The following is a 27,453-nucleotide window of genomic DNA, read 5'->3' on the forward strand; positions in this document are numbered from 1 at the left end:
TTCTGTCCCACAAGGAACTCACGTCAGCTAGCTTAATCCTGCTCCTGACTTGACAAGCGGACACCCAGGACTACGATACTTAATTAAAAACAACGTGAGTCTGTGCGCGTGTAAGTTAATGTGTAGATACCGTGTGGATGTGTGCAGTTATTGACGCTAAAACGAGGTTTTTCTTGCTGGTTATTGTGTCTCGCTTTGTGCGGTGAGCCCATGGGTTGTGCTGCGTGCAGCTGACGCACGGCATGCGGCGCGCACAGCAGCTCGCTGAAGCTCCTGCAGCGACGTTGACAGTTGACTTTTTTAATTTATTGATTTCAAGGATTTCAAGGATTTGTCTTTTTTGTTTTTCTTTCAGATCAGACTCACCTCGGCTGTTCCACCCTGTCAGGGTTCCCACCTGTGAGACGGCTGAGGTCAACTGATGTCAGGAGCCTGGGATTTTAATCTCTCTCGCGCACACACACACACACACACACACACACACACACACAGAGGCTCAGATGACAGCTGTTTAAACTGGAAATATTAAACGCCAGAACTCAAGGCTGTTGAGTTTTTTGGGAGGTTTTTTCGGGGTAGGGGGGGTCTAATGTTCCCTGCACCTTTCGATTTAGCAGCGTGCCGTCGAAGTCACTGAAGCTCTTTTATTCTCCAAATCCACCTTCTAACAGCCTCCACTCCACAGGGGGGGAGGGGGGGGGGGGGTAGTGTGTTTGAGCTCATAACAGAGTGCAGATGCTCGTTTCCACCCTTCACCAGCTTATACAGTGCTTATTATCCCCTCCTTATTTATTCATGTATTCGCAACGGGGCACAGCCAGTCACCGGCTCTCCATAATAATGCAAACACCTGTTCGTCAGAGCTGCTCCACCTGCCTGTAACCTTCACTCTCTGAATATTGGACCTCGCAGCGTAGCTTTGTGTTCGCACTCTTTGGTCGAATGTCTTCAGCTTAACTCCCGTCCCCTAGCAAAGACTCGTGACCCAGAATGGATGGCAGCCTCCTGTAAGTCAGGGCCTGGCACAGAGAGGTTGTGGCCTCAGGGCGGGGGCAGGCGGGGGCTCTGCGGCGGCAGACACTCGAACCCTCCGGTCATGCCGTCGGGGGTGCAGCCATGCTTCCAGTTGCTCCGGATCGGCTCGTCAGCCGGGGACTCGGTGCGGGACCTGTACACGTTCAGGCCGGCGCTGAGCCACTCTGTGTTCCGGCTGGGCCACGCGGCGGAGCTGTGCGACGTCACGCTGGACTCCACGTCGGTGTCGCGGATCCATGCCGAGCTGCACGCCGAGAGGGAAGCGGGCGAGGGCGCCGCAGCGCCGCAGGAGGAGGGCTGGAGGGTCCACGTCAAGGACAGGAGCAGTCATGGTGAGAGATGGGGCTCTTTAACACACACACACACACACACACCTCTACAGTCATTGTGGAAGAGAGAAAGACGTTACACACCCTCTTACAAGAAATACCAATACTTCTACAGGGAAACACAACTACTGTCTTCTGCTGAATTACTAGCGCCTGCAGCCTGACGGCACCTTAACTGCCCAAAAGCCATCTGTAGACGTACAGACCAGAAAGCGAGCTAAGAAAAGTGAGTCTTAGAGTCCTAAACCTGACTTGAATGAACCTGACAAATGAGGCGGGGCTAAAGCGGCTCCATAAAGGTCAATTCAAGGTCACGTGATCTGACTTCTATTGAGGTTGAAGAGGTCAAGATATCTGAGCATGCGAACCGTTCTTCAGCAGCCCACTTTAGATGACGTGGAACACTGTGATTGGCTGATAGGAATCCAATCAAATAAGTTTGTGCTTTTGGGTGGAGTCAGGCGACAGTTAGCGTTGAGGTTGCGGGGTAATCGAAAGTGGATTAAACCAGGGGCTGAAAGTTGCCGGTGTTTACGGGGCTAAAGTAAACTGAGATTGTGTCCCGTTGTTGTCCGATCTGTTAAAGAGTAGTCGTGCAAGTGTAAACATTAGTCACACGATCCAACGGACATTTAACCCAGGACTATGAGGTGCAGTGTGAATTGTGGAGCCCTGGATTGAATAAGTTAGCCCAGCGTCAACCCTTAGCCCAGGGTTAAGGATGGCTCTGGGCTACAGTGTGCAGTGTGGAAAGCCTAGACATGCTTTAGAGCTGCAGCCTATTAAGAAGCTTTTCATCCTTCCTGTTTGATTTGTTGCAGAATAATCTCCTACATTGTAGTTTGATAGTGATGAAGTGATTAAAGTGTCTAATCTTTGACCCACATGTTTGTATTAGTGTAATTAGAGAGGTGGCTCCCGAGCAGCTTCAGCACTCGTTATAGACTGGATGAACAGAATTCTGCCCAAACATATTCCCTCATTAGGGGTTCTGATGACAAAGTCTCCCATAGGTGCTCAGTCTGGTTGAAGTCAGGTGACTAAGAAGACAGGATATGATTTCAACATTTTCATACCTATTTAACTTTATAACCAGGATGTCTGTGATCAAAATTATCACATTTGCTATTAAAATGTCACAAAGAATGAACATCAGTCTCTGCAGTCTCCTTCAATGTTATCTGACTATAGGATGACAACAAGTGGTGTCCTCGGAGTGAGACACTGAGAAGTAGAACCTTTCAGGGACCAGTTTACAGGCTTTACAGCAGTTCTGTTAGATCCAGTAGATGGAGTTTGGAGAAACAGACATGAGTACCAGCACAGAAGCAAAGCGATGTACTGCTGTAGACCGGGGGGGCAGCAACAAATGTGTTTTACTCTCCGAAAAAAAAAAAAAAAAAGAAGAGTATCAGTCCAGAGCTCAACATGAACACTTGCCGGGTCAAGTGGAATTCCTCAAGCCTCAAGGAGGGCGGGTGCTAAGCTTCCACCACGACGCCGTCGTTTGATGCCACATTGATGCTCTGAGTGTCCTCTATTGCTCCTTACATTGCTGCTTCTCTTTGTTCTGTGTGATGGTAAAGCAAGTCTCTGGATTTTGAACTGGCGAGGAGGGAGGGAGAGAGGGAGGGAGGGAGGAGACTTGGGAGCGAACGCCGACTGACTGTCTGACTGGATCCAAACAGCTCTTTTTCCAGTCATTTCACAGTCTGTTGCACACGCGTTTTAATTCCTGCTGTTAAAATGAGGTCTCAGTATTGGCCGTGCGTTTCTCATTTTGTGCCGTCGGGCCGTCTGATTGCCTCGTAGCCGTCCAGCTTCTCCATTCTAGGTCCGTTTCCTCAGACTTACATCCCCATCCCCCCCCCCCCCCCCCCCACACACACACACACACACACACACACACAGCTGTACACACGTTGATGGGCTCTGCTCGCCTGATTTATTACGTATTGTTCATGTATTAATAATTGTGTGATCTGGCTGATATTAACTGAAAAAGCAGTTTGGGTTTGTTTGGGCTGATCATGTGACCTCTCACCTCTTACATGTCAGTGTGACACTGAAGGACTGGAGAGTTCAGTGCCAGCAGAAGATTTAAATAGAAATGAAGAAGTCTTCACCTGCTCTTGTGTTGCTAGGCACCTGGGTCAACGAGGTCCGCCTCCAGCCCGGCGTCCAGTGGGAGCTCTCAGACGGCGACACGCTGACCTTCGGGGGCCAGTCGGCTCCCAGGAGCCCCGAGTTCTACTTCCTCTTCCAGAAGGTCAAAGTTCGCCCGCTGGACTTCGACGCCATCACAATTCCGAAGGTAAACTTTGTTCTTTGTGAGGACCCACAAGGAGAGATAGTCGTCTCTGTGCTGCCCGATCCTGTGCAGCTTCACTTCACTTTTATAATGACGCTTCATAGACTGAAGCACATTTTCACAAAGATACCAGAGGCCTGTGTTTTTCACTCGGGGATTTATTGCTCAGATTCAATTATATATTCTTTTGTTTGATCGTTCAACTAGTCTCAGTCCTGAACTGACCCGAAGTAAAGATGGAGACCGCTGAAGTCGGCGTTAACGCTTTCATTTATTAGGCGATGTGCACTGGAAGCCAGCGAACTCGTCCGCAACACATAATGAGGAGGATAGTTCTGGCTTCTTGTGGAGCAACTGCTGCCCCTCTTGTACGGAGGTGTTCACACGGTTATGAAAACAACACTTCTGCCTGCAGTGAGAACTTCAGTTTTGGGTTAAACACCCGGAACATTTAGAACAGGGTCGATGTCATTCCTGTTTTCTGGTGCCTTAACAGGTGGTTTATCAGCTATAATGTAATTCCATCCAGACCAAGTGGTTGGCCCTGAATCACATATTTGAAGAGATGAAAAAGCTAAAAGTACTTAGTATTTAGTCCCGCCCTCACATACTAGCTGGGACGCCCTGACTCTAGTTCTGAGTCAACCCCAGCTGCTCTGCCACTGGAGCACTAAATGAGGGTTCACCTCACTCTATAAAGGTCTCTACTGCATAAAGTTGTAATTTATATACTTGTACCATGTCTCCTAGGCGGGCACCTTCTCCTCCGACCTACAGAACCGCATCAGAACCAACCTGGACCGCAAGATGGCCGCCAAGCTGGACCTGTCCAAGATGTCCATCAACCGGGCCACCGTCATCCTCAACTCCATCGGCAGCCTGAGCAAGATGAAGGGCAGCGCCTGGACCTTCAAGAGGAGCCTCAGCCTCGGGGGGGCCACCTCGGACCCCGGCTCCTCCTCCTCGCCTCCTCTGGCCGCGGGCTTGTCCTCCCTGCTGCCGCCCTCCACGCCTCCGCCGTTCTCCTCCGCGGCTTTGGCGCCCTCTGCCAAGTCCCTCCAGCCGACCTCCAAGAGCAGGAGGAAGTCGGCCCACACGGTGCTGCTCGAGGACGACAGCTCAGACGAGCCCAGGAGCCGAGGAGGTGAGGCTCCACTCTACTCAGGTGTACCGAGCGCATGTGGAAACGTCTTTTTTAACAGTTAATGAAGGCGCATATTGGATATTAGCTTTTATTCAGACTAGATTGGATGAACAGCATTCTATATATATAGATATATATATATATATATATCTATATATATATATCTATATATCTCACTCTCTCACTCACTCACACACAGGAAATTCATGCAAAAACATATTTTTAATTACAGTTTTCACTGAAGCAAAAATCTTAACAGCAGGAAAAGAGCAAATGGGTAAAAACGTGAATCACTAGCTGAGCATAGGTTGTCATTGTGGTGTTCAGCTCCAGCAGGAGTCCTGGAGGACGGCCAGCGGTCCAGGGGGAAGAAGAGGCGGCGGCTCTACAAGTCTGAGTCGGAGACTTTCAGCTCTCCGCCTCCTCTGCCGCTGCAGCCCAAGAGCCGCGAGGACGTCCGGCGGCCGCTGGAGGCCAAGCCCTTCCCCGTCGGCATCAGGACCATCGGCAGCTTCCACGGCGCCATGACCAACAGCAGACTCAACCACCACCTCCAGGCGTCGCTCGCCAGCGCCGCGGTCCACAAGCAGGAGGTGCAGGCGCTGCGCCGGGTCCAGACGGTGGTGCACAGCAACATCGCGGCTTTCCGCCAGCAGAAAGCGACGCACTGCTCCCCGGTGGCGCAGAGGGGCCGGAGGAGGGCTCACAGCTCCCCGGTGTTCTCCCCTCTGGTGGTTGGAGGGGAGAACTACAGCCTGGCCTCGCCTTCGGTGAGGATCCGCACGGAGGAGAGGGGCCGGGTGCAGTTCAGCAGGTTTCACCATCCTACCAGGTAAGACGCTGATGGAGGAGGTCTGTCCCTCTGACACCAACACAGCTCCAGTATTCATCTGTAGAATGTGTTCTTTTCCACTAGGAGTCACCAAAGTCATTTTCAAATCTTATGCCAAAGGAGCTTTTAAGGAAGTTTTCATGTTAAATCGATCTATAAAAGATAGTCATCCACTGGGGAAGCTTCATGGTGATATGAGCTGAACTCTCTGGTGTCTGTCCTTAATCTCTGTCACTAATCAGGTTAACTAACAGCTGATGACGGCAGTGTTTACTATAATCCAACTAAATACAAAGGAACACAAAGGGTCAGTGTTTGATGTGTGGAACATGTGATGAATGTCATGAAATGTTAAAACACCTTCATCAATCTTCCTCTCTTCTTCTTCTCCTCGCAGTAAGCGTCGAGGCCGCCCCAGAAAACACCTGCCCCCCCCCCGGCCCTCCCTGCCCTCCCCGTCCTCCTCGTCCTCTTCCTCCACCTCCTCCGCCTCCTCCTCCTCGTCCTCCTCCTCTTCTTCCTCCTCAGAGGACGAGGAGGAGGAAGAGGCTGCGACGGGCGGGGCGGTGGAGCCGTGCGCGGCGCCGCGGTGCCGGCTGCCCCAGCAGGACACGGTGCAGTGGATCCAGTGCGACGTGTGCGACGCCTGGTTCCACATAGACTGTCTGCACGTGGACCGCAAGAAGCTCCTGAGGGACCCCAACGCAGACTTCCACTGCGGATGTCACTGATATGACGATGAAATGAGACGCTTACCACATTTCCCCCTTAAATGTTTATTTCCTTCAGCCGCACTCACCAGACCTTTCACCGAAGAAAGAAAAGGAGTTTCATTCAAATTTACATTTTTTTTGTTTTTCTCCATCCTGATCTTTCCAAGTTTGAGGATTCGTGACCGAGCAGTGCCGCTCAGTTCCATGACTAAAACACGCGGGGAAATGTTTGTGAGCACCGAGCTGGTCGTTGACCAGCATTCAGCACCACTAATGAAGTGTCTCATCAGGCTGCCTCAGCAGCTTTAACGTAGTCATACATATATATATATAATATGTATATCATATGTGTATATATACACATGCATTCAACTTTCCTAGACGTTCTCTAGTGCGGCCTCCTTCGCTGACCTTTTACGTGGCCTAAAGGAAAGTGACGCTTGTGCTTTCCCGCCTCGCCGCTGATGAAACCTCCGTGAAACGTTTCGGAGCAGCAGCGGATGTTTTGGAGACAGTTGAGTAAAATGTGTCGGCGGACTCTCACTGTAGCTGCTGGTGAGAGGGGATAATCAAATGTTTCAAGGCACTTGTGCAGAAGCAGCTGCTGGATTCTCTGTGTGTGCAGTGGTGGCTGTGAGTCGTCTGAGTGCAGGCTGACGGTGCTGCTGCTCTGGGAGGGACTCGTTACCAGGGAGACGTCATGAAATATCATCCGGCAAGGGGGGGGGGTCCCAAAGGACTTGTCTTCATGCTAATGAACTCTCGGGCCAAAGTGGACACCGATGTCCACACACACACACACACGTCTTCCCTCAGGTGCTGCTCAAAGTGTGGAACTCTGGATTCTTCTCTTAAGCACCTTTTTTCCATTATTAAAATGTCTGACTCTGCTCACCTGGACGAAAGCCGTTCAAACAGCATTTGGGAGCAGCTCACCCCGTGTATAGCCTGAGTGATGGTTCTGACTGAGCTGACCAGATAATGGTCGTGTTGAATATATAGTTTGTCTCTGCTGGCGTCGTGTATAAAGCGTGTTGACTCATTTTTACTTCCATCATACCACTATGTGTGTTTCTTTGTTTTGTTTTCCAAAGTGGGTGAAAATGTAGAAAAGTTGATTCTCGAGCAATAAAATAAGAAAAAAAGTCTTAAAAACCTCTTTAATAATACGTATATTTTAAAAAAAGTTGTAGTAGCAGAATTCAGACTAATGATCGGTTACAGCCCGATGACACAGTGGCTCATTATTAAATCCAAAAATCAAATCCCCAAAAAAGTGTTCCGTGAACTTAACACATGTAGTGTTGCTCGTCTAAAGGTTCCAGCTTCACTTGAGGTTTTGACGATCAACAGAAACAGGTTAACCCTTTGAGGTCTCACTGCAGTAATACAATAACAACATGATGCTATCTCACAGGTTTGAAGGACCTGTCGGTTACTCAAATGTAAAAGGAAAAAAAAAAGTTGTTTTGCTTGTTTCATCCACCATAAAAAGTGTTGCATATTCTGTGTTTTGTCTCCGGTTTTTGAGCTCTGAGGATATTTAAATGGCTGTTTGTGTCCAGAGCGTCCACACAGAGGAGCGTGGCGTCATGTTGCTGTTGGAGCTCCTCGTTGAGTGGAAAAAAACCGGTTTAATGTTTAATTAATGGAGGCCACAATGTTTGAGGGGGAACACTGCAGACCACCGCTGATCTCTCTGGCAACTGCTCAACGTTACGTCCACTCAGAGCTTGTTGTTGCTACTGACCGGCTCACATTGTTTGTCTGACGACATTATGGAAAGAACCCCAAGGAGAAATGGAACGGTTTGTAATTGTTTTCTAACAAAGTTTGGAAAAATCTTGCTAAATGTTCGACCATGTCCTCGACAAAATAAACTCTTCATTGACTGAGAAACTCAGTTTTCACAAAGAGTCACAAAATCACAACTTTAAATGTTCCTTTTACCAGAGAAATGTATATAATATGTCATTCAGCATAAAACAAAAGAAGCCTGAGTGTACTAAGGGTGCAGCTGTAGTCATGACCCTGATCTTTGAACTCTGATCGCTCCCTGGACTCAACTCCCACTCTGGTTCCCACCGTCATAAAGTCACATGCACAGTAGCTCCTCCCTCAATACTGGACCAGTTTGAACAGTAGCTTTCCCCATCAGTCCCTTAGAGACCAGAACCTACGGTCTAATGAGGTCCAGGTGGGAAGATAGCAAAGCCCTTTAAGACAAACCTGAGCCCATCGGCTGAAACATAATCGCCAACTATTGATCAATAATCATTTATCAACTTTTTTTTTTTTTAAAGACAAAGATGCAGGTTAGAGCTTCTCAAACTGAAGAATTTTCAGTTTTTTCTCTTTAATATCTTTTTAGATTTAATATCTTTGTCGATCAAAAAGGAGTGATTTGAAGATGGCACATCTGTCTGTGGGTCATTTAAACGAGACGTTTAATGACCCACATCTGTCTGACACTTAATAGACTTCATCGTTTGGCCACAATACTGTCTGATATTCGATGAAGCCGTTCAGATGTACAAACATCTTTCTGCAGAGCTGCTCTGTTTACCATCGCCTCAAAGACGAACCGCCTTCATGTTCCATCTGCCGAGGCTTGTGCCGGATTCAATCGAGTGTCCGCTGGATACTTTTGGATCATCACGTTTGTTTGTTTCAGTATTTCACTCGTGCCAGCTGCTAAGCGTGCAGCACTCTTTACCGTTCACATCCCTAAACACAGGACTGTTGAGGTGGAAGCAACCGGAGACTTTGAGTTCAGGAACGGAGTTAATCAAAGAAGCGTTGTTTTGTAAATCGGAGCACGTTTCTCTCCGAGGAGTCCACAGAACTCTCACACGCTGCCGTCACTTTAATCATCACACTGAGATGCTGCCACACTTTGTGTGTTTGGTGGGGTTGAACAGACTTAAAACCTATTGTCGTCATTCTCTGAGATAGAGTTGTTGTCGGGGAAGAAATAAAGAATCTTCCAAAAAAAATGGATCTTCATATTGTCTGCTTTATCTTCACAGAGGCTGTGGACTAAAACACATTTCATTTATTTCACATTCTTCTGGCGCATGCAGCTCGAGTCGTGATTGATGAAACGTTGATATTAGAAATTTACATTTTGTTTTTCCCCTGGCCTTTTGTGTCGCCCTTTAAGAGAGAGAGAAACCTTGTGTGATCCCAGACAGAGATGGGATCTCTGGATATTATTGTTGTCTTTGCAGTGATCACAGGAGTGTGAGAGTCTACAAGCAAAGGGAACGGCCTCATAATTGAAGCTTCATTATCTCATATTCAGAATGGATTTGTCTTATCTGAGCTCTCCATGCGTGAAGTCACGTTTCTGCTTTCAGTGAGGCCTCCACACACACAACCTGTCGACAGCCGACACACTGTGAGGGCAGGACGCTCAGTTATAACCGCGTGTTGTGACTTTGTGACAAAGACAGATCGTATGTAAAGAAAAGATTCTCCTGAGCGGTGAAAAGATTTTACTGAGTGGTTACATATGTTATTTATTGCTATGCTGATTCTGTAAACTATTCACATTTTGGGTGTTGACCCTTGACCCCCCCCCCCCCCCCCCCCCCCCCCCAAGATATGGGACAGTTTAGTGACTTGGTTTGACTTAAGGGTTCAATGTGTGAGATCTGGCCAGAATTGTCCTTTAAAACATTCAAAAAATGAATTAACATTATCAGCTATCAATTGTCTGTGTGTTGTGTTGCGGAGGTGACTGAATTGATGCTAACCAGCTAGCCCGGCCTGTCCTGTCTTGTAATACCACTTGTGCCTGGTGAGGCGATAGTGAGTCACTGCTTGCCGATCACGTTGAAGGTACGGGGCTCGTGCACGTTTTAAAAGTGTATTTATTGGATTAAATCCAGAGTCCGTCCGTCCACCCTACGCCAGGAGAATACTTCGCCGGGAGTTAGGCGGGAAGTTAGCGGTTAGCTGAAGCAACTTTCATTCAGCCAGCGCAAACCCCAGCAGCAGGGCTCCGATCCACAGGGGACCACCCCCGATCCCAGCTGGATCCCCACAGGTTAGACCCCCACAGCCCGCCGTGACTCCCTGAGGTTTGCTCCGGCTGAAGGTCCGTCTCCTGGAGTCGCCAACCGCTGTTCTGCTGGCGAAGTAGTCTCCTGGTAGCGAGGAGGATAAAACCAAAATAATAAAGTTGTTTTCTTGTTTCTGCTGCTTTGGATTAAATCCATTATGTATGTAATCAACCATAAAACTTGAAGGCACTTATTCACATCAAATCTCATCAAATATCCCTGGTTACCCTAAAAAAACAACTAAAATTCATCCATATTTGTTCTATTTTTTACTGATTTATTTGTACATTTTTTCTACAGTTTATTTAGCTGTTCTTGAATTTGTTCATCCTTTTTTGTTATTTGTTTCTAATTTTGTGATATTTTGACATCGTCTCTGGGAAGCCCCCAGCTGGAAAAGTGCTATTCAAATAAGATCAAGACAATTATATATAAGCTAATGAGAGACACTGAGGCAGTTGAATGGCAGAAGTACAAACATGCAGTTAACTGTTGTTTGTCTTAAAATGTGTTCAGGGGCTCTTGGGTGTATTTTGGATTGTGCTGGTGTTGGATGAATGAATGGATGATGGAGATTTTTAGTCTCTGCCTTTTTATTCTTCTCCAGAGTTGGAAAAGATGCAGTGTCTCATTTTAGAGCAATATAAGAGCACACACACACACACACACACACACACACACACACACACACACACACACACACACACACACAGAGGTTATGAAATCAACAGATACATCATGCAGCACATTTGTCGCTTACGACTCCAGGAACCCCATTACAGTGTGATTCACCAGTGGGTACGGAGGAGACGGAGAGATTATGGAGCCGAAATGCCCGCTGCCTTGACCTGCAGAAGGTGGAGGGAGACAATTACATTTGTCCAAACTGTTTCCATAGCAACATTCCTCTCACATTTATTTATTATATATTTTTTGTTGTTGGGGGGGGGGGGGGGGGGGGGGGGGGCAACTGCAAGACTGGAGCTCCAACCTGTAATAACAGCCGGCACCTTCTTTCCCCTATGATGCATGACTGAGACGGAGAGAGAGGGAGAGAAGCTGGTTCTGACACTTGAAACTGAAGGAGGGCGAGAGAGTAGAGTGTGTGTCTGCAGGTGTGTGTGTGTGTGTGTGTGTGTGTAGATGTGTGAGATGGGTTACAGATACAGGACACACACCAGTTACACGTGAGGGCGTTTCCATCTCGTCTCCATGCTGGTAAAAGGGAGAGGTCACATCGAGATGAAAGCACAGGGCTGAAAACTGTAACTGCCAACGCTCCTCATCCAGCAGCTCTCTGGCCCATCACACACACACTCACACACACGCACACACACACACACACACACACACACACACACACACAGGGTCATTTTCCCTCTATCTGTCATCAGTGCTCTGCAGCAGCTAGCCGGCGGTCCTGAGTCCAGGCTGCATGTAATGTGGGTGATCTGATGGGAGAGAGCTCCATCAGTGATCTGGATAGCAATGATTCCCTCAGAGTTTGGGAATTGGGGCTCTTTTCTCCAGATATCCATCAAAGTTAAATAGAAGTGTGAATAAAAGTGTAATTTAGTGTGTAACATTTCACACACAAAACTACAAAATATTCTATTAGTAATAATAAGAAAAGACACCAAAAATCCAGATGTTGCATTTTGGATAATTTTTCAACCTCGTAAAATACTTTGTGATAAATATTCATGGCAGTGGTGTAGTTTCTTTATAGTCTAACGTTATCTTTTTACTTCTACTGATTGCATTCACGCCATATGAATCATAAAAGTGGTGTTTGTTTGTGAAGATTATCTTGCTGAACAAAACCTGTAAGTATTTGTTGGCCACAGAGATGATTTTCTGCAATAATTCAAAACCCGATGAATGTGATGCTCACATTCCGGGGTTGGCCTAAAATACATCATCACTGCAGCGCTCTCTTTCATAGTAGTTTTAAAGTTTGGTGCGACATTATTGGAAGTGAAACCGTGATTTAAACCCAATTAAAACCAAATCCTTGTTGGTGCAACCCAGACTGAATCTCTAACACGCTCCAAAAATGCTGCATCCTTCAAAGCAACTCATTTGCATCTTTCATCAAAACCCGTTTGCATGTGTTAATCAGGAGATGTTCGCACCAAGCAAAGTCACAAAGAGGGTACAATCCTCTTGGCTCATGAGTGTTGATAAGAATCCGCCTCTTTTCCATGTCGGCCTGTAGTTGTTGTTTCCTCGTGGCCCAGCGGGGGGCAGTGTCGGCCTGACGCACCGAGGACGAACACGGGGAGCCACTCCCTGCACATCACACCCAGAACGGAGATCATGCGTTCCCATTATTATCCCTCAATTAACGCAGGGTTTGTTGTTTTGAATTGTGAGCAAGGGCGGTGGTTGTATCTGAGTGGGTTTTAATGGAGCACAGAGCTCAACCTACTGACAGGTTCACTTTGTCACCTGTATGCTTTCATCTAGTTGTGTATCTGTGTGTGTTTGTGTGTGTGTGTGTCCCTGTTCGCCTCCGTCCTCTCCTGTGTTTGACAAAGACGTGCTGTCTCCTTTTGACCGTGCAAAGTTGAATCTTTGTGTGTGTGTGTGTGTGTGTGTGTGTGTATGCATATCTCTGCATCGGCTTCGTCTGAATGAGTGTGTGAGTGTGTGTGTTTGTGTGCACACCGCTCAAGAGCAATGAGGCATGTTTGTGTGTGCGCGCTGAGGGTGAATTTCTGGACCGTGCTCACACGACTGTGGGAGATGTTTGTGTGTGTGTGTGTGTGTGTGTGTGTGTGTGCGTGTGTGTGTGTGTGTGTGTGTGTGTGTGTGTGTTATCTCTCCACTGGCTGAGCCCTAGCAGAGGAGCAGCTGCCGATCCGTCCCCAATAGCCTCTCACATTTTGCTCTCCTCTGCTCTCTTCCCGTCTCCTTTCATCGTCTCTCCTTGCCTCCTCCCCCTCTCTTTGCCTCTCCTCTTCTCTCTTCCACTTTCCTCTCCTCCTCTTGTCACCTCTCCTCCTAGCTCCTCGTTTTCCTTCACCGCAAAGATCACCTTTGAGAAAAGATGACAATAGAGGGAGTAAAAATAATCTCTTTGTCTTAATCTTTCCGCTCCTTTCCTTGTTTGTTTACCCTCTCCTCTCCTCCCCTTTGTCTCATTCAGTCTACACTCATCAGTTCACTTCAATTCAACATACAAATAATAAAATCAACAAAACAATAACAATAAGAAATCTCCTTGTTTTCCCCCTCCTCCCTTTTCATCTCATTATTTTTTCTCCGTTCTTGTCATCTCCTCTCCGTTTCCTCTCTCCTCCTCACCTCTCCTCTCCTTTTGCCTCGTCTCTTCTCATCTCATTGTCTCCTCTCTTCTTCTCTCTTCTTCCCCTCTCTTGTTTCCCCATCTTCTCTTTTCATCTCATCTTCATTTCCTCTCTCCTCCTCTCCTTTTGCCTTTTCTTATCTCCTTGTCTCATCTCTTCTTCTCACCTCCTTATCCCCTTCTTCTCATGTCTCCTCTCCTAGTTTCCTCTTCTTTTGTTTCCTCTCTTTCCTCTCCTTTTTTCTCCTCACCTCTTCTCCCCTACCTCTCCTCTCCTTTCATCTTCCCTCTTCCTCTCCTCCTCCCTTTTATTAAATTTAGACATTGTCTCTCCTACACTGTGCCTTTTTTATTCACCTTTTCTATTCTCCTTTACCTTCCTCGCTCAAAAATTCGATCAATGACATTCTTCTTTCTCTCTTACCCCCCTCCTCCTCTTTTTCCCTCCATCTCTCACTGTTTTTCTCCTCCAGTTCACAGGAAATGAGATTCTGGCTTAGTGGCTTATTTCCACCTGTCCCCAGTTTGACCTTTGCATGTCTCTCCCACACACACACACCTAGCCACCCACATACGCTCACACATTATATACAAAAAGCTACCCCCCCACACACACACACATACAGTCAAACACGCTCCACTTCATTCCTACATTGCTTCACCTCACAAATCACTCTAAATTGGCCGCAGCCAGAAGAACACACAACCTCCCTAAACTGTTTAATAACGTCATTAATCATTCGGCTCTGACTTGGCGCCGGCACCGCCGGCTCTATAAGTGGCCTGGAAGTGGGTTACAATTTTTAAGGGGACCCCAAGCTATGACAGGGGCCCCCCCCAAAAAGCTCTGGATTAATCGGTCTTTCATCTCGTGCTACACGGTTTTATAACAGACTCTGAGAGCAGCGAGTTCCTCATTCCACTTATTCCAGAGGTTATAAATGAGTTTCACAGGCATGAAAAGTATAGTTCAGCCCTGTGTGGAGAGGGAAGAAAAGATAAACAGAGAGCATTAAATAAAGATGTCCACCATTTGACACGCAGCCTCACAAAAAATGATTAATACGCTAGACAATAACTAAACAAATGATGTTTCTTTTTAAGTTTAAGTAGGTCATATCACATTATACTATATGAATACAATCCAGCAGTGGTTTAATCCACAGTAAGTTCATGAAAGATTTTACATCTGCTGTTTTTCTGGCAGTAGTGTGTGTATTTATTTCCTCGGAAAAGTTTTCTCAAACCTACATTGTTGTCATGCTAAGGTGCTATTAATAAGTCAGTAGTACAAAAAAACAAGATTTGGGCAATTGTATAGGAAAACGAAAGACGTATTTGATGAAGTGATGTAAATGGAGGCAGAGTTTAACCACAGCAGAACTATATCAAAACATCCGTCTACAAACTCTCACACAACTCATCCGGTACGATCCACGTCTCATTGATCCAGTCAGATGCTCACTACTTCACAAACACATGCATCTCCAGTGAATGGTGTAGACCCACTGTCAGACCGGAGAGTGTGTGAGGGCTCTCTCGCAGACATTTTGAGCCCTTTATGAACCATTTCTGCAGACTTCATAGCAATGTGAAGTTAAACATGGGGCTACCAGTGGAAGCGTGGAATTTTCACTGAAACATTAAGGATGAAAGATGGAACATAAAAACACATGAAGGAGGAATACAAGAGAGATTATATTACACAGATTTATTCATCAAACTGTTCATTTTGTTAGTGAAGCTGTTTTGACAAAAAACAAGTAAATAGATTATTTGACAATTCCCTATACTCTTGTGAGGGAAAAAGCCTGGAAGACATTCAAATCAGGGAGTGTAAAAATATAAAATAAATAACTACAATTGAACACATTTTCCGACGTTGTCATGGTAACGTGATATGTTGCAGCAAAGTGCTGTCCCATTCATATTTACACCATTTCAAGCCCTCACAGTCTCACTCTCAACCATTTAACAGGTGATGTCAGAAAGGCCCCTGAGGGTTCAGGGTTGAAGGCTTTACGGGGGACATTGGGATTGGGCTCAAAAAAATGAAGATGGTGCCGGTTGCATGAGGCGGGGCACCAGCGCGCATGTAGGGCAGTCATGTGGCACTTGTGTTTTATCTACCGTATAGGGGCATCCAAGGAGGCACTTTTGAACCATTCACTTCCTGATTAGCTTCACCTGTTCCTCGTTGGCCCTGCAGTCACCTGACCTCCTGCTCACCTGTCCCCACTTAGTCATTCACTACACACCAGCAGCCCAGTTTCCTTTATTCTTTGTCAGTTTGTTGTTATGTGGCGTTCTGTTTGCCTGTAACCTTTCTGCCGGACCTTCCGCCATTTTGGACTCTCGCCACCTGTAAGCTGAATCCACATATAACTCAGTTAATTCAGGGGTAGGCGACCTTAGGTATGAGTGCCACCATTGGTAGTTTAACCAATGACACACTAGCAATAAGTGTGCAAGAGAAATGGGGAAGTGTTGAAGTGTCCTCTCATCAGCATGCCAAAAATATCTCTTTTACAACCACTGGCAGTTGCGTGGCCTGATATTTACGGTGCGATTAACAAGAACATTTTAACAATGGCACTTCATATCCAAGAAGTTGCCGACCCCTTACTTAATTAATCCTGCTGCCTCCTCAACTCTCTGCATGTGCCTTAAATCCCTGTTTGAGAATTCCCTGCAGCGTAAAACAATTTCAAACACTTTGGACTCGCATGGACAAGTAGGGCGCCTTCGTGAGCGTGATTGTGAGGAAGGGTTTTAAATAGTGAGGTTTTTTAGTAAAGATGGATGTGTTGGGGGACTAGGCAGCTTACGACTGGATAAAGCAGACCTACACTGCAAGAGTTGTGAGATTTTGATGTACCTTTGCTGCTGTTAAACGTGACCCACATCTACTTCAAATCATCAAGACGTTTTTTGATACTTGCAAGAAAAACAAAGTTCTCTTCAAGATCTCAAGGTAACAAGCAATGAGTCATTTACAAACAACGTATCAGTTTGTGGGTGAAGTGTTGCTTTTAAGACAGTTTTGAAGTTGAACCCTTTTACTTTCATCACTTCTGGTAGCGATACCGACACCTTCCAGTATGCTCCTTGCAAAGTTCCCCAAGACACCCAATAACACTTCGTACAGTTTGTTAAGACAAGTACACAAAAATAACCTCCACTCAAGGTTTGTTTAGTAGCTGTTCGTGTTGGCTTACATTTTGTATTCAACTTTGAATCTTAACTAAAGAGCCGACATGAACAAGAAGTCTGTAAAAGTGCTCCAGTCCTGCTGTTGATGATCATGGGATATGTTCGAAAGCTCCAGAACAGCTTCTAAATGGACCTCATAGTCTGTCACTTAGAAATTACATTTATATGCTCCACATTTGCAACCGCAAATACATTTGAAGAGAAACGTAATGCTCTCTTTAATTGCATGAACATAAAAATATAAAGAATCGTAGCACTCGTTTAATGTAAAAAGAACATAGTCTTGGGTGAACTTTGAAAGTTACCTGTCTTCAAAGAATGAGACATGACAATTTACTTTGTTAACGTTTAACCAACACCACAATCTTTCACTAACCTCAACGTTAAGTGCTTTTGTTGCCTACACCTAACTACATGTGGGACTCAGGATGTGAACATTTAATAGTACATAAATGTAATTTCTAGTTGACAGAGTTGCTCAAGTTAAAAACCAGAAGCAACAGACTCTAGCTGCTGTAACTCAACTGTACAGAGGAAAAGGAGAGAAGTTCCAAGCTGTCTTGAAAGACAAAGTTACTTTTTACTTTAAGAATTTACGGTTTTAATAGCTATAATTTAGCTTCCTCTAATGTGTGTCTTGCGGTGATTCTGAAAATGATAGTTCCATTTAGAAGATATTCAAATTGAATCTAAAATGTTTGGGAGGTTTGAACCCGGAGCGGTGGTGGTCGTCAATCTCATCTTACTTCAGCTTTAACCACACTCCTTCCTCAAATCAGAATGTTCAGACTCTATAAACAACTGACGGTGGTCAGAGGTAAAGCCCAAACCAAGATGACAAAACGTGCCTTCAGAGACCTGTGGGAGGCATCACAATCTGTTCCAGATACATATGGTGGAGGCAACGCTGGGGAAAACCCGGCATTACACATGAAGTCATTCAACTTACATTACCGACAGTACTCACCACAGTTGGTTTCCAGTCAGCACAGCAGGGCTGGTTGTTTGCATGATGAACTTGATGCATCATGAATGAATAACAACTGTCCCGACGAAGTAGCTCATTGAAATGCAGCCACAACTTGTGTGTCTCCCCAGTCCTCTGTTTCCTTCAATAAATCCCACGATCCTCATCAACTTGTAAAATTGGAAAAGAAAATCGTTTGACCATGAGCACAACCTTGAAACCTCACATCTCCATATTTGGTCTTTTTTAGTAAATCAATGATCATTCTTTACATCATCAACGACTGTAGGTTTTTTAAAATTATTTAACCAATAAAAGTATTGAATCAGCTTGTGACTAAATCCAGGCTAAATCCAGGCTAAATTCAGCGTTCGTAGCTGTACCTACGAAAAACAATGCGCCGTAATTCGTAGATCCCACGAAATTTTTCCACGTTATCCACGTAATCTTGAACGAGGGCCTATAAAGACCACTACGGTACACAGGAGCAGAAGGAAGGGGAGGTGGATGGGTTTAGAAAACGGCGATCTTTCAGCCAGAAGGCATTCATTCCCCGTGTGAAACAAAGAAGTCAACAAAGTACTTCATTTACGTACTTCAGTAACAGCACTTCCGTGGTTGTTTTAACATGAAAGATGATCTTTGCTAAACTTAACTAAGTAGTTTTGTTGCCTAAACCTAATAAAAATTTCTGTGAAGACGGAACTTTATTTTGAAAAGGCCGTATGCATTTAACGAACGGAAATTGACACGTGTTGCTGGCTTTCGTATGAAAACGCAAGACAAATGAAGGGTAACTTTTCGTAGGATATCAAACGGACCGCTGTATGAGGATACGTCGCTAAATCTTGTAACACGAGCTTTACAGCACCCCTCAACCGGACCTCACCGCTTCCTGAGGAGACTAGTAGCTAGCTAGCTAACGTAAAGCGATACACTTACTGCCTCAGATGCTGCCATTCTAATCAATGAGGGACAAAAATGAGTATATCAACATTCACTTGTCAAAAAACACATTTGTGGTAAAATTGACAATATACTGACACATGCAAGTATCTGAGCAGCTGTGTCGTCAGTGTTCGAATGTGTGTGAATGTTGACATGCAGACTAGAAGACTAGAAAGGCAAGTCCATTTACCATTTACCACATAAAAACACAATGCCAACTTTGACTGCGCAGTGTTAAATCATTTTTAAAACCACTTTTTTGTCATTTGCTTAAAAGTACCGGTTTTGGACATCCAAGGTTTCCTCCCAACAGCAATGTGTTGGAGGGAAGCCTGAAGGGACGGGCTATCACAATCGCTGACTTGGCGACTTTCTCTCAAGGGTGAGCAACTTTTGGAGCTAGTGCTGCTAGTTACTGTCATTGGAAAAGAGTGGTCAACACTGGGCTGTTCAGTTTTCAGTTGGATCATTTTTAAAAATCAAGGGTGTGGACAAGATGAAGAACTAACAAGTTGACATCACAAGTAATGACTTACTGACTGGTAAAAAAGATTCTGGACAGGTAAGCGAAGAATCTTTGATTTGAGTCCGGCTTGTGGCCTTCGTTACTTGTCCTCTCATTTTATTACTGTCACTATCAAATAAATGCAAAAAGGCCCCTTAAAGCTTAAAACTTAAAAATTAAGGGGAATATCTGGCATTCCTGCCTCAATGGACAACACTACAGTGCATCTATATGAATGAGACAGATTTAGCAGTCACTTTAATTGGCAGCAGTTTGTCGATCCAACAGGAAGGCCCAGCAGAAAGCAGATCCTCAGGAGAGTTTGCATCTCTGTTCAGCACATCCCGAGAGTCTCTCACTACAGGCTCTGATTTAGAAAACCACTTCCCTGTGAGGCAGAAACATGGCTTTCCTGTGTGTGTGTGTGTGTGTGTGTGTGTGTGTGTGTGTGTGTGGCAACAGGAAATTAGCAAGGCAAAGAAACCCAAGGAGAAACATATTACAGTAAAAATAATTAATAATGTAAAGGCCAAAGCATCCCTTGGCAAAAACACTCTATTATCATCAATCTGTGATGTTTAGTTAATTTCTTAAGTAATTTTGCAAATTAAATGTTTTAATTATTGTTGAACCAACTTGATTCTAGATTGTATGACGTGTATTAGGGTCATTTATTTAAAAAAATGACATGGGTGGGGTGGGGGTAATATTCAAAGAAAAAACGTGGATATTAGCATACACTGTATAAGAAGTAGACATAGTCACCGTGACATCACACATTGGTTTGTGGACTGCCATTTTGAAGACTCGACATCTGTATTTCGGCCGTCGCCATCTTGGTTTTTTGCAACCAACTCCCAGACCGGACAACGCCGTGGTAGGGACTCTAAATGGGACCATGATTTACTAAATGAGCATCATTTCATTTTTATTTGGTAGGGACAAATACATTGCAAAATAAGTATTCAATGCAGTGTATTCACTGCTCGCTGTATTGAAGAAGACTTGAAACAAAAACTTGGGAGCATAAACTCATGTTTACAATGTTTACTGAGATAATAAATGAAGTGAGGAGTCTCATAAACCTCCATACAATTAGACTTCTTTTCGCCCTCTCCCGGCTGACATTAGTATGCATTGTTCATGTTAGACCTGTTTATATTTTGTTGTTTCTTTCCAGTTCTTGTGAACATGAATAATTACATGTGTATTTATTCTGTTTTGATATCGGCCGCTCACGTTACTGCAATGTTTAATGGTGGTGTCTGTGGCGTTGTGAGCTTGCTTGTAAGTTTTCCAAGTTTTTTTCTTCCAAATTTGTGACTTAATGTCAGAGAATTAGTGAGATATTTCTGCTTTTTTTTAATCTCTAACAAATTACACACAAAATAACACTTAAATCTCAGAGAATGTCACCGTTTTTTTGTAATATTATCCCCTGCCGCTGGCTTTTTTTTTTTTTGGCCCTCATCACCGCCGTCGTATGATAGGTATGTTTATTTAAGTTTATTTAAGTTGTACAAAAACTAAAATGTTAAAAAACCATGACTTCGAAATTTGTAATTCTTTTACACTTTTCACGTACTAGATAGATAGATAGATAGATAGATAGATAGATAGATAGATAGATAGATAGATAGATAGGATGAGTTGGAGATAGACAAGCAGACGGAGAAATGAGCTACAATGAGAGAGTAAAAGCAGTGAGCGAACATGATGAAACAATCAGGGTCTGTGTCCAGTGTGCCCTGCTCTGGTTGGTTAGCGGTGTCTGTTTCTGGCCTGTTGAGGTGCAGCCTGATAGCTGCGGGGACACGCCAGTCTCTGTGGCAATTATCCGTCAGTCTGCTGCAGGATGAGCGCTCGGACTCTACTGCGGGACTTTCACAGCGAAGCGGCTCGGAGCTGCAAACTACTCAGCTCAGTCTGCTCGGAGGGAAGAGATGCATTTAGTATGCAGAGCGCCGGCAACGATTAATCTCTGAAATGTCTTCTTCAGAAGGATTGAGATGAACTAGTTTGGTTGCTGAGGGTCATGTACGTCTGACAGACCCAGCCTGCAGCTCGGCACATTAAATGTCTGCTATGGGGGAGGACAACAGCATCAGATCATTATTTTTGAAAAGTGATTAGCATACAGATCATAACGATGGAACAGGAAGTATGCATCTCAAAAAGACAGCTTTGACAGGAAATAAACTGGTTGGGTTTTGCTAGTTTTGCCTCTTTTTGCCATAAACATAAATATTTTGTCAAATACATATATAGTATATATATATGTGACGCACACACATTTACACACATACACACACATACAAAGGCAATTGCTGCAAGTTGTTGTCCTGTACTTTTTTTGTGTGCAATATTCAGCCTGCTGCTTTTCCTCTATCAGCTGCTGACATACTAACATACTTATCTGTGGTATTTCTGTTCAAACACATGTATGTTGTAATGTACAGCATTCAGTAACGTTCTGGTTATTTCTTGCCCAAAAAATAGTCCCGCACATAACCATCCATAAAACAGTAAACTGTCAATTTTACACTTTTTACAGATTAAATAAATGAGATATAACACTGATATAGTGTTAGAGGTGCTGGTCATAGGATTCTGTGACCTCTGGACGGAGCTAGGCTAGCTGTCTCACTCTGCTTCCAGTCTTTATGCTATGCTAAGCTATCCGGCTCCATGTTTACCGTACAGACATGAGAGTGGTACCAACTCTTTACACAAAAGCAAATCAGCGTGTTTCCCAAAATGTGGAACTATTCCTTTTAATATACAGCACATATCCTCGGCGCTGTACAGAAATAGCCTGGCTGAATCTTTGAAAAAAATTAATGTTCTGGAATTGGATGTACATCTGCATAATGTTAGGTCTTTCTCAGTTGTTTTTATTTGACTCGGTCTGCCCCTCGGTGCCAGTTCTCCAGCCAGTTCTCGCCTGCCCCAGGCCCCTGCATCTACATTCTCATCCATCCACCAGATGCCCTCAGACTCTCCCACCTGTCCCCGTCACCTGACTCTCACTTCCACCTGCTCACCGGTTTCCCTCATCAGCCCTGCAGTATATTTACTTTCCCATTTACGCTCATTACCCACCAGATTGTCAATGGATCTGTACCCTTATCTGTACCTGCCTGTAAGCTTGTGTATCTTCCTCAGTACATCGCTGAACGGCTCCTGTCCGCCTGGATTGTTCACATTCCTTGTTGCCTTGACCACCTGAACATTAGAGATAACTTTAAATTACCACGAGGAACTTTTAAGTAGTTATGAAACAGACTCAATTAAATACTGATGGCTCTATATGACCTACAAAAGTAAACAAGACCATCAGAGAGAAAACATCTGCCTTTTCTATATAGGTTATTGTTAGAGCTTTTCATCAGGTACGGTTCCCTGCGTCATCAGACAAAATGAGAGCTGGGCCCGCTGGAAGGAAAGGGAGGCAGTGGTGAACCAGAACCAAGACTGAGCGAGGACAGCAATAATGTCAGACCCCATGCTGCAGTAGAATGAGAGGTTTTCTAAAGGGCGTCTGGCAGGTGCAGATCTTTACGACAAGAAGTGGTGGTGCTCTTTGAGAACACTACCACTTTTGTGTAAACAGGAGCTGCCAAAATCAACATGTAATGAAAATTGCTCGTAGTAAGTGCCATATTTTTTATTTTGTCCATTGAAAATCTATTGTCCACCTTTAACAACCATCGCCTGAGCCGGGCAGTGTGGTCCTAATATTTACTTCAGCTGACAGAGAGTGGCAGCTGTCTTTTACAAAAATAACATCAACATCAAAAGGCAGAAATTTAAGTTTTTTTGCTTGATAAAGATTATCACTTTAGATAAGCGGTCTGTGTCTGGTGGATAGAAGCAGAGTATCCTTATATTTTAAAGATTTTGCTGACACTTGTGACACCGGAGACAGCCGTGCAGAATGCAGCAGCTGAGCAACAATACGGACTGTGTGAGTCATTCACTGTGACACCACTTCACAAAGAGATACACAGTCTCTCAAAAATAAAAGCCAGGTGATGGTATCTTTGATGAGGACCGTCTTTCTTCTGGCTGATGTATTGGTTGAAAATAAAAATCCGTTCTAGAGACATGTAACGATAAACGTCACTCGAATCTATTTATTGCGTTATGGAACAGCATACCTGAAGCCTCCCTGGGGATCCACGTATGACAGATGGAGGTGAACAGAGCAGCAGGCAGGGAGAAAAAGGCAGGTGAAGCTATTTGAGAACAAACAAAGGCAGACAGGAGCGTGATCGGGTCCTTTTCCGGTCCGTGGACGCTCAGCCTGCTGTCCCTTATCCTCCAGCGTCCCATTAAGTCAGGGAAGAAATGTGGAGGAGAGAGGCACCGGCGGTGCCGCGTGATGCCAACAAACAAACAAGTGAGCTGGCACTTGGAGGCCACACGGGCATCAGGAAAGTAGGGACCTTCGGTTGTTTTTCATCAAATTTAGTCTGTTCAAATCATGAGGGAAGTTGCAGTAAGGAGGAGGTTCTCCCTAATGGTTCAATTGCATCTGGCAGTGCTGTTCCACGAGTGCCTTTGTGCAGCTGGGCAAGGCCTCAATTACTGTCAAAACCATTTCAAGGTGAGTGGCAGCGCCTGATTGATACGACTATTAAGATCATATTTTTACCGCTGCACTACCGTTTGATGGTGGTGATAGGGGAAAGGCTATTCTGGTGGACGAAGTCAAGCAGAGAGAAAGTAAGAAGCACAGCGGGAGAGCGAGATGATGGTTCAATTGAATGGATTGAACTTTTCATTTTTCTCCGAGGAGGTTGGAGGACACAGCTCGCCACTGGAGAGGAAGTGAGACAATGGAAGTGAGAAAAATGAGACGGAGACGCAGAAATAGTGTAGCTATAAAGACTGTAAGAGTGAAAGGCATGCCCCTTTCAGACACACCACACTCCACTCTGTAAATGTGCTGTCAGTAAAGATTATGACTACAATATCATTTTACAATAAGTGGATCATTTTAGATTATTTTTCAACCAGTAGTGACCATATTTGGACGGCAGAGGAGTGACGTAGAGACGCCGTATACAGATTTTGTAGCGACTTGTCAATCACAGAGTAGCCCCGCCCTAAAGCATACCCTGCTTTATGGTCTATTTGACTCTAAATGGAGCATAACTTACTAAATGAACATCATGCTGTATTGAAGAAGACTTGAAACTAGAGATTGAGACCATAAACTCATGTTTACAATGTTTACTGAGGTAATAAATCAAGTGGGAAGTTGAGTAATCTTCTTATAGACCAGACGGCAACCTTTGGTTCTGAAGTGTCTTAAACTTGCATCCTCTCCACTGACCAGCAGGGGGCGACTCCTCTGGTTGCAAAAATAAGTTTGATTGTATAGAAGTCTATGAGAAAATGACCCTACTTTATTGCTTTAGGGCGGGGCTACCTTGTGATTGACAGGTCACTGCCAGAGTCATATATGGCGTCTCTACGTCACTCGTCCGCAGTCCAAATATGTTCACTTACGTTCACTGGTTGCAAAGACCCAAGATGTGATGGCCGTAATTCAAGATGGCGACACCCAAAAACGCCAAACTCGAGGCTTCAAAATGTCCACAAACCAGTGGGCGACGTCACAAAGTCAGACTTACAATCAGACTTCTTTTTGCAACCAGAGGAGTCGCCCCCTGATGGAAATTAGAAAGAATGCAAATATATTTATAAGGCACTTCAGCACTGGCTTCACTTTTCAGAACAGAGTCTGAACCAAGAAGGCAAACTTTATTACTCCTTTGTAATCATCATTGTAATGTTAGTTGGTCCTCTGCCTGTGTGTATCTATTCTACCTTTCATAATAGCTGTGAATAAGGGAGAATCACAGTGTATTAGCAGACACACAGAGCAGGTAGTGACCTGCTGCTGCTGAATAAAGCCGCATGTGTCAGATAAAGTGGCTCCGTCATTGGACGAGACAGTTTAATGGCTTACATTGGAGCTACTTTGAGGGGTCGCATGCGCTCCATTTTTCGCGGGAGTTTCGGAGATTAAAAACACCGGCGGCGCTGAAACGACGTGACCCGCCGTGACACGGCAGGTGAAAGAGGTCTGGAGAGCAAATTCAATTCCCAGACACATAAACTACAGAGATTGTGCTGTTATTGTTTCTGTTGCCTATTCGAAGTCGCTCTCCATCTACTCCTCGCTGTGATGAAAGAGTCCTGGCACTCACACACACATCACTGAAAAAAAAGCATGCACAGACACACACACACACACAGACATCTGCACAGATGAGACACCTAAAAACTTTCTCTGTAATGCATGCGCCACTGCATTCACAGACACACACTAAACTTTAAGAGTTAAGCTCCCACGCACATACACCCTTTCATACATACAGAAACCCTCTTTCCTGACGCATACCTCTTCCTCACGTAGACATTTTCTGACACACACACACACACACACACACACACACACACACACACAGCCATCACTCACTCAGCAGTGCCCACAGCAGGAGGCTGGCAATCTTCTCCAGGCTTCAGACCACAGGTGGTAAACCAAACAATCAGCAGTTCCCACCGTGATATCAGAGCAAACTGTCCTCACGCAGCTCAATTGACTTTCCTGTAGAGTTTTTTTTTTTCTTGCTTTAGTGACTACTTGAAAACTCAATAATAACGACGGCAACACCAGTGGTCAGTTTCATCCGGAGCTCGGGGAAACAGTGTGCTCGCTCTCCTTTTGGGGGGAAAAACTCAATAAAAATGACAAAGTACGGCGGCACTGAATGAGGTCAAAGCGAGAGGGTCTGTCTTCTGTGAAGCGCTGAAACTATTGACCAATGGCTCAGAAAATTAGGACACACAATGATAAAGCGAGTGCTTCTTAAATGTGATGGGTTGCAGCTTGTTTTATATCATTGTAAATGTTTTACTTTTGTGTTTTCAATTATTGGTCAGACAACACAGGACATTCTGGATCCTTGTGATCAGCAATTCCCACTAATTTCTGATTCCAATTAATAATTACTTAATTAATAATAATGTCTGTCAATTTGTCCACCTATCTGTCTGTTAATTTGTCTGTCGTTCTGTCGGTCTGTCTGTCTGTCCATATAAGACGTTAATAAAGTTAACTGTACTTCTTCCTTAAAAACATGACCCGCGCTCTAACCCACATGGTAACTACTTTCTGTACCTGCAGGAAACTGTCCGGTCCGTCCTGTTAGCGGCAATGGAAACGTGCCGAAAAGTCTGCTAGCTAGCCAATCTTCACGTCGTCTACAGCTGAAGCTATAACGTTTGACACAGCAGCAGATAACTCATGGGTCATAGGTGCATATTTTGTACTAATTGTTTTTTGGACAAGGAAGACGTTTCTGTTGAACTGTGTGTTGTGGGACAGTTCGAGGTGAGAAACTAATAGAACTGCATTTGTCTTTTCTAGAAAGGTTAGCTACACTTGGATGAGGAAAACATGGTGTATGTGCTACGTTATGTCGCAGCAGAGGTCACAGTATTGCTTTGCTTGAATCTTTTGTTTTTGTGAGTCCCCTGGCTTGTTATCTATTCTTGTAGGTGGAAATGTCTTTATTTATGTGAAGTAAAACACAAGATTCAGGCGGCAGGTGACAATTCAGAAAATACAAATATAATGCAGAGGCTTTTAGGCATTCTGTATTGCTTTCTGATATTTATTCTCCTGTAAATCAACTTTTATCTTTTAATTTTATCTTTGCTGAGTTAACACACAAAGTCATGATTTACTCTTCCCTCCTCTTTTGTGTTTTTAACTTCTTTAAATGTTCATGTGGCACCTATTCAGCTCAATGAATAACTCATTTTTTATTAATTTATAAACCCCTGGACTTTATTATGTAGTAATATTAGGAGTGGTACGTGCCAGGCCGGTGCAAGGCGCCTGTGTATGTGCTTTCTCCCCTCCTGCCTCTCCCTCTCTCTCTCCCTCTCTCTCTCTCTCTCTCTCTGCCTCCCCTGTTTTCTCTTCATGTGCCAGCGAGGTGATTGGTTTCCACCTGTGCAGGCCAGTCATGCTGCTCCTTGGTTCCCACACATTTCTAG

At 44.8% G+C, this 27,453-nt stretch overlaps 1 protein-coding gene across 1 annotated transcript; it reads left to right on the forward strand.

Moving 5' to 3' along the window:
* Nucleotides 1-1,096: 1,096 nt before the first annotated feature.
* Nucleotides 1,097-7,862, forward strand: tcf19l (transcription factor 19 (SC1), like). The gene is made up of 5 exons (XM_076106157.1): nucleotides 1,097-1,367; nucleotides 3,509-3,678; nucleotides 4,426-4,819; nucleotides 5,147-5,651; nucleotides 6,049-7,862. Exons 1-5 carry the CDS (start codon nucleotides 1,097-1,099, stop codon nucleotides 6,380-6,382), a joined length of 1,674 nt encoding a protein of 557 aa, XP_075962272.1. The 3' UTR covers nucleotides 6,383-7,862.
* The last annotated feature ends 19,591 nt before the right edge of the window (nucleotides 7,863-27,453 follow it).

Source organism: Anarhichas minor, unplaced genomic scaffold (assembly GCF_050575085.1).
Source record: "Anarhichas minor isolate MPS153535 unplaced genomic scaffold, ASM5057508v1 ptg000033l, whole genome shotgun sequence".
Lineage (NCBI taxonomy): Eukaryota > Metazoa > Chordata > Actinopteri > Perciformes > Anarhichadidae > Anarhichas > Anarhichas minor.